The following is a 14,104-nucleotide window of genomic DNA, read 5'->3' as shown; positions in this document are numbered from 1 at the left end:
CAATAAAAGTACCGTTAAAAGACCGGATCGATAAGCGGTATCGATATAAGTAGTAGTACCGTTAAAACCTTAACGATACCCATCCCTAGTCGCGGGTGTACTGTGTGCGTGTGGGGAGTGTTGCAGTAGAAAATTCCACAGTAGCGCCGCGGCCGCCCACTGTGGGCTAAGCCCCGAATGTTTCCAGGTCCAGGCGACGCCCCTGGTTACTAGTATCTAAGTGCTTTTTATTTTGTTTGTTTTTTCATTTTATTGCTCGAAGTGGAGTCGAAAGAGATGAGTTTTCAGTCAAACACACTAAACACAGGCCTTTATTCACGAATCACGACACACACACCCACATGTATACACTATTGTTGAATTGGTGAGCTGGTCTACTTTTGGAAAATATTTCCAAAATAGCATGCATGACTTTGCTGAGACTGTGCATGATTGTTTACGCAGTGTTTGGAGTCAGGTGTATGTTGCGGTCGCATGTCGGAGCTCCATGATGAAGCTGCTGCTCGCTGATTGACCGCTGAGTGTTGAGGTGCGCCGCTCAGCCGTGCTGCTGCTGCTGCAGGGGAGCGTCCGTCCACAGCCTGTAGTGCTGCGATGTGCGGCCGCCTTATTTATCTCCTGGCTGCTCCATTTGACCACATCTAATCACATTTTCCAGACCACAGAGATACACGTTCACAGGGACGACCTCCGTGCAGACTGGAGGAGAAACTAACACGTTGCGTCGTTGAACTGAGGTGAGCTCCATGTTCTCAGGATTTGACCGGAATAACGGTAATTGGCCTATATGTCTGTTTTCGGCACGTTATTTTTGTCGGCATTTCCGGCTCGGTGACTGTTTCTATACAAGGCAAAAACATGAGAAGGAAAGAAAACCGTGAACAATTGCATGAAAGCAATGTGATCTGCGTTTTGGAGGAGATATGATTTAGCACACAAAGGAATGTAATCGAAAGACACATCAAGAAACCTTAAGTGCACGGTTTTCCCCTGCAGTCGTATTCACGGTAAGGCAGGATAATAGGCCTGTCTGAGAGATCGTATGATATCTGCAGCAATTTATTAATGCAGGACAGATCATCGCATCACTTTGACATTTCTTCTTATATGTAAGAATGCAGGTCAGTAAGGGGATGTTGATCATGCAGAATAAAATGCGGTGATTTAATATTCAGAATCTGAATGAGGCAACAAATCTGTCACGCGCGTTTTGGGAGGGACCCCCAGAGCTCTGAGCTCGAGCATGTCTACAGCTGTCCTCAGAGGCTCGTTTTTAGGTTAATTAAAAGCAGCACTGCAACTCATACGTTTATTCTGATCGGCCTCTGGACATTTCCTCGTGACTTATATCATGGCTCACCTCCCTTGATCGTCCGGTTACCGAATGTTAGGGGTGTTTTCTTAACAGCCAGTCATCAGCTGTGCTAGGTAATGCCAGTAAGAGCTACATGTGCGTGGTTACATTTAGCTTCACAGAAAATAAATCAAGGTTAACGTTGAAAAAAAACCGATTGCTGATGATGCTCCTTTAATAATTCCCTCAAATGCTTCCTTTTATTCTATGGTTCAGTTTCTTTATGAATTGTATGGTCTGATTGTGATCATGTATATCTTCTTACACCAATCAGCATTTGAATGGTTTGTTTTAAGCACTCACTTCTTATTACATTTTGCACATTTGAGGATTTACAGTATGTGAAGCATATTTGTGGATTTGTATGGTTTCAAATAATCATTTGTATTTCATGTTCATGTACAGTTCTCTGTTTAATGTGTTGGCTAAGATAATAAGACATCACTATCTACTGTAGCATGCAATGTACTGTATCTAGGCAAGAGAAGGAATCCTGAGTCTAATAGTCTGATTAGATATATGAATAATAGCACTCTATAATCCTATGCTATTGAATGAACATTTCCACTTTAAGACATCATTTATAGAAATATATGAAAAGATCCGCATGGAAATTGCTGCCTGAAGTACCACATGTCTAAATGTCACCCTTTTCTGAGTCGACCCGGTGAGAGAAGTGGCAGTAGTTAGTTTAATATAAGAAACATAGGTTATCCAAGGCCAACATGGTGTATCCTCCATCAACAATACAACAGGAAGAAACGTTTTAAAAGGACTTGAAGATTAAACATTTCCTCTGAGGGATAAGAGCACAGGGCCACAGCAGCAGGCTGTTTGGCTTCTTCTTGTGATCATATCGTATTGATTTTACCTACAACAAACCTAAAACAGTCGACCCCCAAACCCTGCTGAATTTCCCCTGAGGGCTGTAGGACCACTCAACTAGCTAATGAAGCACCATATGGCTGCTAGCCTGGGTTTCTAAGTGACGATGAAATTGCCTCATGCAGTTTTCATACAATGCTTACTTGTCAGTCCCATTATTGTCAACCGGATAACTCGGGAGGGAATTTCTTGAGATGTGCCACAAACGTCTACTTGGACATCCTTCCCTTCCACTATCTGTGATATCTATTTCTGTGTCTTTGCTTAGTCCTCCCAAAGACGATGTGATTGATTTAAAGAAATAAAATGTGTGTGCCAGAGTGATTATGGGTGCAGGACTGTGGAGATTGGTCTGGCCGTACAAGACTAAGAATTAACTGATACAAACTTGGTGTTAAAAGGTCACTGTGACCTCACATCTGTCCCTTTTCTGTGACAGGATATTTCAGGAGCACCATGAGGGAATTTCTTCAAATTGGCACAAGACTCAGTTATGAACTGATCAAGGTCACTGGGAGGTTTTTGGCCATAAGTCAAGAACGAATGAGCTACTGATGATTCGCTATACTGTATATTCTAATAATGTTTATTTTTGTTTTCAGATGGGGAAGGTGCTAACTAATTTCTGTGACTATCTACATAGTTTCTGGAGATGCAGGTTCCTACAGAGGATGCCCTTTCACTGACTGGATAGAGGCTGATGGGTAAATATTCATACTTATTAAAACACACACTGAAGGGAAGAGAAGATAAGTAATATACTAATTCTGTATATTATATTTTTGGTCCACAAATGGTGCTGTATACAAATTAAAATGTTTAAACACTTGTTACAGGTGTTTACAGTAAGTTGTACCCTCAAACAGTTAACAAGAAATTGTCTCTGTGGAGTTTGCAAAGAGCAATTCAGGTCACGCATAGAGAAAGCATTATACAGGATCTTTCTGAGCTGCGATTGTTGTCATTATGTTAATGTCCCAGCAAAACACACACACACACACACACACACACACACACACACACACACACACACACACACACACACACACACACACACACACACACACACACACACACACACACACACACACACACACAGAGGAAACACCCCCAGGGGATCTGACACACGAATAACAATGATGAACCATTTGAAAAACATACAGAGCGGAAATATAATTTTTGTTCATCACATCTGGATCATATTAAAAGAGCTCATTGTGTTCTGGTAAGTTTCTGAGAATTGAAACATGTATAGCAGACATGGCCAGGGATAGAATGTAAATGTATTTTTTGTTTGTTTTAACTATCTATCACTATAAAATGCTAACTGTGTAACTAACTAGTGTACTGTAACGCATACTGAGCTAGCTGGCTAATCTTAATTTAGAAGCTAAATCATCAATCAATCTGATTGTTGGTTCTCGTTCTGACCGCACTTTAGATGCCGGAAGGTTTTATGACACCACAGAGCCACACTGATAGATACCAGCTAGAGTGCAGTGCTTTAGTTAATGCATGCTTCAACATCCTTTTCCCATTCACCCCCAAGTGGCTCTATGAATGTAACCACACATAATCTGAGGAATGCTCTGTGTCTCTGGAGCCTTCCAGTCTGTCTGGCTTTCTTCATACAGTATTCAAGATGGGGGACACAATCAATTTTTTTAATCTTTTCTCACAGTCTTTATGTGCTGAGATGACTTACTTTGGAAGATATCTACTTGATTTAAAATGACGCTACTTGCTAATTTACAACATTTTCTGCAATATTTAGCTTATTTCTTTTTTTTTACATTACTTGCACAATTGATCCTGCCTGCAACATAATCTTGCACAATTTTTTTTCTGTTTCTCCTTGCAATATTTTAGTTCTTTTTTACATTTGTTTTATTGTTTTATGTCTTAGATATATTTATGTTGCATTGTTGGAGGAGCCTGGGACTTAAGATGTCTGTGCATATGACAATAAAGCCTTTGAATCTTTGGAGCCTCACATTACCTGAACTATAAAGTAGATATTTTTGTGTGCGCAGGAGGAATTTAAACATGCACATTTCTTCTTCAGGTTTCAGGATGCGCTCCCTGAGAAAGACGGTGTTGCTCGCTATCCTGGTGTCTGTGGTGCTGGTGCTGGCCCTCATTCATTCGTGGCCCACTCGGGCTTACACCACTGTGGATGTGTGGCAGCGATCGGGGTCAATTTTGGAGAGGCATCTAGAGGAGAGGCTCCCAGAACCAGACCACCGACTAGGCAACATCCCCTTTCACGTGAGGGACAATGTGGCAAGGTAATTCATTTTCTTCAAATCTATCTATCTATCTATCTATCTATCTATCTATCTATCTATCCTGTTATTTTTTCCTTATTCAAACTCCTGAGCACAACAGAGGTCAGCTAAACATGATTTCCTCACATGCATGTATCTCCAATGATCCATCCAGCTTGTTGGCGCGTAACGGATGCATATGTGAGGGTGAGAGTGGAGGAGTGAACCTGCCCTTCGCCCAGCTCTTGTTCCCGCGGGTGTCGGCTCACCCGCTGCACACCGCCTTCGAGGCCTCTGACCTGGAGGAGATGAAGAGGAGACGGGCCAAAGAGTACAAGAGTTTCCAGAAGAGGTAAGCAGAGATGTCAAATATTGTTGATGAACAAGCAGGATAATGATGGAGAATCATCTTATTGGGGTAGTTATTGCGAGTGTCTGTTTGCCGTATTTCCTGATTCATTACGTGATACAAAGAGATATAAAAGAAACCTCCCGGTAAAAATATTTGACTCTAATATGCCCACAAAAGGAAACAACTATTTTGAACCTGGCTTTAGCCATTGTTCAGATATCTGTACGGAAAAAGTATGAAAATGAGTACATATTTAATAGGCTGTTGACTCATTGCATATTTAAAGGTCATTCCAGAATTGGAGGACATTTCATGTCCCCCATATAAAAAATCTAATAATCCATGCCCAAAAAGCTAAAACATGCACTTGTTGTGTTAAATATACTATAAAGTTATAGAAAAAGTGGTTTCAAAATATTATTTAAAATATCAAATAGCTCTCGAACACCCCCTAAAATGGCCCTTTTCTCTTGTCCCAGCTTCTTGGTGACCAACTTGCACGCCATATATAACATTTCAAATAGGGTTTTTATTTACTTTTTTGATATTATTCTATTGATATATGTCTCTTGTAATGGTCAAATCAATTTGTTAAATCATAAACACATTTTAAATAACAGTAATTTTGCACAGAAGGTGTGTCCCTCAACATGCGCGCAACCCTGTTACCGAAACCTTTTTAGCTTGGCAGAGGAAGTGAAAAAACTGTTTGTCGCATGACACAGTGGAAAGGACATCAGCGAGCCATGTGCTACTACCATGGGTAGACCAAAACTAAGTCCTCTCTTTTATTTGTAATATATTTCCAATCTTGTCACTCTTGAAGGAGTGTGGCACTCATACAAACGCAACCCTGTTACTCACATTATGAGATTAAAACAAATGTATTTCAAATGTATCTTTCTTTAGTTAAATATCCAAGTGTGTCCATTCCTTGACAATAGCATTACATTGTGCAGCTAGCATTAATTCCTGAGGTAAAAGCTAAAATTAGCATTGATTTGCAACCCTGTTACTATAATTAGAGTAACAGGGTTAATTCTTCATTGGAAAATATACATTTGATGCCTTAGCTGGGCTAATCACTTTTTTTGATGGTTTATTATCTGTTTTCCCTAAATACTGTACATAACAAAACATAATAAAATAAAAGGTTCATTTTTCAAAAATGTTGGTGTCTAAATTGTCCTCCAATTCTGGAATGACCCTTACACATAACATCTTAGGAAACCTGTTTACAAAAATGTTATTGTCTTAAATGTAATTAAACTAACCAGGGAAGGTGTCAAGGTAATGTATTTGAGATATTTCAACTGAGAATAATCACAAGTTTTTCAGAAGCTGCTATTGAATTCTCTCTTCACTGTGTTTTCGTAGAGCAAAAAACACTCACTGCATTTTGAGCGTAGTTGTTCCATGCTTGCTGATGTTAGTTGTGTGTGTGCTGCAGGGAGCATCCTGGTGATGATCTTTTCTCCCCTTAGGTCGCAGACACCTGCAGATGTTCTCATTATTGCAGAGGCTAACAATCCCTTACAGTATCCAACGCAGGGGGTGGAGCTTCGTCCCCTAAGAACAATCATCATCCCAGGTAAGACTTCAGACAGACCTGAGAGTGGGACACACATTTGAACATGACTATTTGTTAAACTAGATTGCTGTTCAACAGTTAAAACAGATGTTGCGGTTTTAGATTAGATTATTTAAAGGTCCCCTGTTACACTCTTTTTCAACAATATAGTATAGGTCTCAGATGTATACAAAACATGTCTCTGAAGTGTTTGGCTCGAAAAACCAAACAGATCATGCATTGTAGCATCCCATAAACCCCTCTGTTTCAACCCTGTTTCAAAAGTGCTGATTCTGATTCTAAATTCTAATGAACTGAAAATGTGATCAGCTCATTTTCGGAAAAGTTTTTATATAAATGGATCAGGACAAAAAGAAAGAGAATCTTATTTCCTGAAACTTTCCAAATCGCTTAACACAGAGGGGACACACATTTATGTACAAAAGACAGGAAAAAGTGGATTTAGCATAATAGGTGACCTTTAATTGAGGCATTGGTCACTAAGCTACTACAGCTAAAAATATCTAAACCTGGAGATGGCTCATGTGTGACGTACCAGTGCTGTGTGCACAAATAGATTGGATATGGATTCCACTTTTCTGCATAACATAAGAAGCATCGTTAACCGGTTTAGCACAAATAGAACAGTTCGTTTTTAGGAAACACACAGTGCCTATTTTAAATTGTGCTTACAGTTTGTGCATTAACTGTGTCTTAAAGGCTGTAGTAACATAGCCTGTCAATTGTTATCATAATGCTTTCAGGCTTGGCCTTACACGACCTTCCCCGAGACCACTACTCGGTATGTATTTCTATTTTTACTTTGACATACTTTAGATATCTGCTTTGCTTTTAATCCACTCACCATTTTTCCATCTCGCTGCAGATAAACTTCACTGCCATGCTCGGAACGCTAAATGTGGCAGCAGAGGTGGACGGGGTGAAAATCAAAGGTGATAGCGAGATGCACATGACTCTGTCCAGCAGCCTGCTGCTAAACCTGAACCGACAGCTGCAGTTTGTCACCTACACAAACACACTGTTTAACCCCAGCACGGCAGACACAGGTGAGAACAAACGTTCAGTATTTCAGTGCTTTTTTCCCCGCAAAATGTGCCTTAACCTCCTTTTAGACTATTGCTTCGCATAAGTAAAAGCTCCCCAAAACAACCTTTTAGATGATTAGAAGAGTTGATATTCTCTTGTCAGTACATGTCAGCTAGTTGGCGTAGCTTAGCATCAACAAGATGTTCCAACAAGAACCCTTAGATCCTCCACTGCCCTGCTTTAGAAATTCCAAGGGTATCACACAAGAGATCTCCCCATGGATCTTAGAACAGCAAACTCTTTGTAATATGGCTTTTAATTTGGGTTAATTTCAATTCTCACTGGTATCATTGTGTTACTGTATTTTTTCTGTTTTGCTTTTATTTTACACTTTTAATTTTCTTTTTTAAATTGTTTTATTTTAACCTATTTGAATATCAGCTTTAGTTCAAGGGAATTGCATTAGGATCACAGTAGATGTTTTATCTTGTTCTGTATTTATTTTAATATTATTTTAATATTGTTGTTATTTTTTCTTTAATAAAGTGCTTTGGGCTGCTTTGTGCATGAAAGGTGCTATACAAATAACGTTTATTATTATCATCAAGACTGAAAAGAGGGGGGGAAAGCTTGCCTTACTTTGTCCAAATCTCTATATCTATGGTTGTAACTTAGGTAATAAAATCTCACAAATGAACATGTTGAAAATCCTTACAAAGTTACCAGAAAGCAATGTTATCTTCCAACTCTTAGCCAAAAAGCCAATGAGCATATTTCCCATGATTTAAAGGAATAAAGGGGAGTTTGGACGCAGTGTTTCTTCAGTAGGACAGAAAGGACATACTACACACTGGCTCTAGAGATGGCCTTTCAGGTTTTAGGTTTCCTGAAGGCCACCTTAATATCTGGGATTTAGTTAGTTGCCATTTGGACCTCACCACTAAACACTGGACCTTTTATCTCCCAAAAAGAAAGGTTGTTTTGATATTTATTATATCACACTTACAGTTGGTCACTATAGAAATAATAACTGGAGTAAATATTTGCATACATTTAGATACTTTTCATTGTATCGACCTGGGCATCAAATCAGGAGGCAGACTTATATAATAATACAGCCTGTTTGTGTTACTTTAATAGAGATTCACCAATGGTCACCAGGGACAAAGCCTGAGGACATGCAGGACCAAAGTCAAAGATCACATTTACCTCTAAATTATCTGTCAACCTGTTATATAGCAACCATTACTCCAGTTTCAATATTTTGTGGATAATTAAATGCATTCAGCATTTTGAATGAACAGCCCTACTCCATTAACAAATGCAGAGCGGTTCGCCCCAGTAAGATCCTATCACACAAATTAAATGTGTTTTTGTTGTGTCTATTAGTTCAGTTGGAGACGGAGGGGCATCAAGCCAGCTTCAGTATCAAGATTCAACACGGGGTGACTCCCAAACTGTATAACACAGGATCCAAAGGAGGTAAAACACCACTGAACAATAAGCCTTACAGTAATAACATATCTTCATTTACTAAAAATAAAAAAGCTAACTTTCCTCTAACGATTGTTTCATCTTCCTTCTCTGCAGAGTACAACGTCAGTGCCCTTGTTACCATAGCTACGAAGACTTTCCTGCGGTATGAAAAGCTTCAAAATCTCATCGACAGCGTGAGGAGATACTATCCTACCGTCACCATAGTGATCGCTGATGACAGCGAAAACCCCCAAACTATTTCTGGGCCTTACATCGAACATTACATCATGCCTTTTGGAAAGGTAGGGAGACTCATAGTGAAGGCTTGTAACCATGGATGTGTAACCCTTGTCCTGCGCTAGGGACATATGGGGGTTTTAAATGAGTAGCTATCAATCACATTAGATGTGCATATGACAAATGTGACAAAGAAATGGGAAAAAAGGGTGTGAGAAGGATTTTGTTTATTTACATTTCTGAATATCTATCTGAGCTCCTATATTAGCTAACTCACAGACACTCATTTAGGACAGAATTGTTCTATTGAAACCCAAATACATGTTATTTTATCGGCTTCCAACAGGGACATTGCTGCTGTATTATGTATTTTATGCAATGCATTCATATCTTCATGAATCAAGAAAAGATTCCCCTAGAATTTAGTTTACAGAAGAATACTGTGTGTAAAACCAACTGGCACTTTAAAGTGTCAACTTTTCTTTATCTGACCCTAACAAAATACAATAATCAATGCTGCTTATCATTGTCATAAGGTTACTGTTTCATAACAGTGTAAAATAACTGGTATTTAAAGGGTTACATTTAGAAAATTACAATTTGGATGGAAGTTAGATAAATAATTTAACTCAGTAATAAGGTGAAATGATATTAATATATAACTTTGTTATAGCAGTTGTTTTATGTGGATAGTTTTGTCCTTCAAGGAGCAACTTTTAAAAAAAGTGTTCACTGATCCTTTTTGGTATTCACGCTCTGCGTCATGTGCCACAGGGTTGGTTTGCTGGACGAAACCTGGCCGTCTCTCAGGTGACCACGAAGTACGTGCTGTGGGTGGACGACGACTTCATATTCACATCCAACACCAAGCTGGAGAAACTGGTGGACGTCTTAGAGAGAACCACTCTGGATCTGGTGAGAAAACAAAAAGCTTTTGTTTAAAATGACTGTGGCAGGCTTGTGTTCCTGATTCAGTGACATCAATGTGTGTGTGTGTGTGTGCGTGTGCGTGTGCGTGTGTGTGTTCGTGTGTTCGTGTTTGTGTTTGTGTTTGTGTGTGTGTGTCCAGGTGGGCGGTGCAGTGCGGGAGGCCACAGGTTACACTGCCACCTACAGACAGACCATCTCCATTGAGTCAGGGGAGGAGGATGGAGACTGTTTACACTTGAGGAGAGGGTTTCATCACGTTATCCAAGGCTTCCCTAACTGCGTGGTGACTGACGGGGTTATTAACTTCTTCCTGGCCCGCACCGACAAAGTGCAGCAGGTCGGCTTCGACCCGCGTCTCGCCAGGGTCGCTCACCTGGGTGAGTACAGGGGAAGAATAATGTTCATATCAAACAGTGAAGAGTGTTATTAGACTATTCAAATGTACAATAACAATTTCGTTGTTCCAATATCCTATATCCTTTTTGCCATTACTTTCACAGGAGAATGAGTGATCCAGACGCAGTAACAAACAGATTATTTCCGGTCTTGAGTACAGTTTAGAATGATGTTTATTGATCGTTTATATTACCAATTAATCACTGAGTGAATGGTTGTATCTTGAGCATCTGCCGGGCTGGTTGAATCTGTATGCTCTTCCTCCTGTGTCCTCACTCTTCCGGTCACCTATGACCCCTTTTATACACCTGGTGCAGCTAACCCCCGCCACCAAGTGTTCAAAAATAGTATTGCACTATAAATATAAATTAAATAAACTGACATGCCAACAACACCCATAAAATGGTTCCTACGACAGTCATTCATCAGAGCAGGGTGTGAAAAAGGAAGTGTCAACATTCTACACTCATGTGTGTGCTTGCCCTTATTTCCAGTTGTTTGCAGCTAATCTGGGGCCATATCTTCCATTAAAAACACATTTAAAAAATCAAGCAAAGGAATGCTGTAACCATCTGCAAACATGTTAAATGTGTGGTTTATGTTTTCTAACTTGTGCATACTCAAGCAACCCAGCAAGGGTTAGTTACATACAGTGGTGTGAAATCAAGACAATCTGAATGTGAACTTGGCGCACACAAGAAACAAAGAGAGAGCCTGCAGTACCGTTCTGATTAAAGACCATGAGACTTAACTGCCTAATGCTTTGTAATGAAGTGTTTTGGTAAATTATGTTTAAAAGATTCATATCTCATTTGACTTATTGAGATATTATCAAATTAACTGTTGCAAAGAAATTAAAGTGTGAAATGTTTAATCAGTGCTCTGCTATAATTTAATTAAACGAAATGCATTAAATACAATTGAATTACATTTGTATTTAGTCCTCTAATATACCGTTTTCCACTTCTCCCTTATTAACGTTTTTGAGGATGTTGAAGTAAACAAACTTACATTGCATTATATGATTGTACTGCATAAGGAATAGATGTTAAAAGCCAAATATGCCATTATGCAAATATCACAATGATGTATTACCATGATCCTCGCAAAACAAAGTGCTTTTTATTGCGTGATGATTATTGCTATAAACCTTATATATGTGTTTACTATACTTATTAGAAAATACAGTGATACAAGCAGGTAATAATGCACTATGGATTGAGCATCATATAAAGTGTTAGGGATAATTCAATTAGACACACTCAAATGAGTTGAACGTTTTAAATGCATGTGGCTGAATCATTTCTGTTTTCTTTTCTCAGAGTTTTTCATCGATGGCCTGGGATCTCTCCACGTGGGCTCTTGTGATGATGTCATTGTCAATCATGCCACCAAAATCAAACTTCCCTGGACGAGCCAATCAGAGAGCGACAAGACTTACGCCAAGTTTCGCTACCCGCCGGCCTCCTCTGACGCCACACACACGAAAAACGGCCTGCTGTTCTTCAAGAACCGATTTCAGTGTTTGACTCATAATTAGTGTCTCTCTTCTTCAGCCTGAGGGCTCCTCTGCTCTTCATGAGTTGCCAAAGAAGTTCTCCTCCCCCGCCACGCCCCGACAGACAAGATTTAGACACACTTTTGGTTTGCTTTTTACTTGACAACCTTTATTAGAGGTGTCAGGATTCAACATAGAGAAACAGTCAGTGCTAAAAGATCCTCATCCACAGTATATATTATAGACACAGATATCAAAGGCTGTCTAGACAGTCACCTGTAGAAACAAACATAATCATCTTGTTTTCCCAGACCCAGTTCATCATCTTATTTCATTTGATTTGGCTTTACATTCTCGAGCTGTTCCGACACAGAGACCGAGCTTTGGGGAAACCTGACAGGTAGCAAATTCCCAGACTGAGTCCCTTCATTGTCATTCTAGGCTAATGAGCAGAGCTACGTGTCCTCCTTCAATTTGCACTATCAACAAAGAAAAGACTGAGCTTGAGAAAAGCAATAGACGTTTGAGGATGACAGCAAAGGGACACTTGCCAGAAAGTGACAATCCTGTAGACACAGCACATACTGTAGGTATCCTTTCCACCAACGCCACATGAAGAATGCATTCAGAGCTTCTCCGCCTGTGGTTTCTGCGCTCTGTCCTGCCAAAGGGTTGGGCTGCTGGCTTGTGGGTGTTTTTATCTCATTGTGTTATAGTTTTGCTAACCCCACTTTACCCAGAATCTTATGTGTCATTTGTGAGCGATTAATTGCGTCTGAGGAGGAGAAACTTTCAGTCCCATCACCTATGGTGTCAGCTGATCTGCGAGCAGCCTTCTGTTGTGTTTTTTTGTCTTCTGCTGTCTGACACTCTCGACTAACATCTAAAGAAGAGGAGCGCTTCTGTCCGATGCACGTTGCTGAACGGCAAAGAAAGGAAATGCATCTTTACACGCTGCCTAAAAGAAAAAGTGAAATGAACCAAAGTGCATGTTTATTTTTTCTTATTATAAGTGAAGAAAAGAGAAAAAAAAAACAGCACATTGAGACAGAATTAATGAGCGTTTGGTGATAAATTAACATCTTGAAAGTATGTAGTCGGAGCGTGAAAGGGAGACAAAGTCAAGGAGAGACGGAGAAGCTTGAAAATCCTGTTTTTATACTGGCTCTTTGGAGAGTTACTGTTTGCCTCATGCCTGAAGGGATGTTGTTTTATACCATGGCCTTTAGATGGTGCCCTTGTATCACCTTATTGTTTCATAAGACCAATTTGTTTCGAAAAGTTATTTGTTATTAACAAAGAGGTGCCAGAGAATTATGCGCTGATGTTTTTTTTTTTTTATCTGAAGATGAATATTTTAAAACAATTTTGAGTGATATTTATTTATTTATTTTGTTTCTGAAGTTAGCTGTGTGGATGGGGAATCAAAGTGAAACTTCATCAGTGACAGTATTATTAAAGGTTTTTGTGTAATTGTGTGTTCAAAGATTTGTAATTGTCGGCAGATCTATAGCTGAGCTGAAAGCATTTTTGTGTGTGATATTATTAATTGTGTGAACACAGAAATGTAACTTGCCTGCTTCACCCAAAAACCACTGGTTGATTTGTCTGGTCACGCCATTATGAGCATTTTTAAATTGATTTCGACTGTTGACATATTAAAATGTCTGTGGAAATGCCTCTTTTATTGCCCTAAATTATGTTGAGGGGTTGGGATGGGGGTCTACATTAAAGTCATAGGTTCGTTTAGGCATCCTTGTCCATCTCCAAATGTAGACACTTATTACTAAACCAAAACAAAAGCATTGATTTTTGTATTCCTGCCATCACCGCTCATCCTCTAACTGTTGGACTGGGACATATTTACAGGACTCAGTTAATATTCTACGTTTGTGATTTAAGTCAAAAGTAATATAGTGTGTGTCTAACAGCTATACAGTGGTTGGCTCCTGCATCGTTTAGTCCTTGGTTTATATAATTGTTCATCACAGTCATTATTTTGTGAATATTTTTATAGAAAAGAGGACGTCAACTAAAGCAGAGGAAGCCGCTAAAGGGTCAGTAAAAAATAAGAACAGGGTCAACGTTTAAA

The 14,104-nt window shown here is 39.4% G+C and overlaps 1 protein-coding gene across 3 annotated transcripts; it reads left to right on the top strand.

Annotated features, from left to right (window-relative positions):
• The first annotated feature begins 539 nt into the window (after positions 1-539).
• b4galnt1b (beta-1,4-N-acetyl-galactosaminyl transferase 1b) lies at positions 540-13,691 on the top strand. Of its 3 annotated transcripts, none has more exons than XM_034139641.1 (12): positions 540-737; positions 2,842-2,943; positions 4,305-4,527; positions 4,682-4,858; positions 6,343-6,449; positions 7,193-7,230; positions 7,315-7,495; positions 8,865-8,957; positions 9,066-9,253; positions 9,963-10,103; positions 10,258-10,495; positions 11,837-13,691. In XM_034139641.1, the coding sequence occupies exons 2-12, from the start codon at positions 2,940-2,942 to the stop codon at positions 12,052-12,054; spliced, it is 1,608 nt and encodes a 535-aa protein (XP_033995532.1). In that variant the 5' UTR covers positions 540-737; positions 2,842-2,939; the 3' UTR covers positions 12,055-13,691. The 3 variants fall into 3 exon arrangements, with proteins under 3 accessions (XP_033995532.1, XP_033995534.1, XP_033995533.1); XM_034139643.1 differs by having other exon boundaries at positions 579-737; positions 2,883-2,943; XM_034139642.1 differs by lacking the exon at positions 540-737 and adding an exon at positions 881-1,007.
• Positions 13,692-14,104: the final 413 nt, after the last annotated feature.

The sequence above is a fragment of the Trematomus bernacchii genome, unplaced genomic scaffold (genome assembly GCF_902827165.1).
Source record: "Trematomus bernacchii unplaced genomic scaffold, fTreBer1.1, whole genome shotgun sequence".
NCBI lineage: Eukaryota > Metazoa > Chordata > Actinopteri > Perciformes > Nototheniidae > Trematomus > Trematomus bernacchii.
The sequence above is the reverse complement of the archived record's forward strand: the minus strand, read 5'-3'. Positions and strand labels throughout refer to the sequence as shown.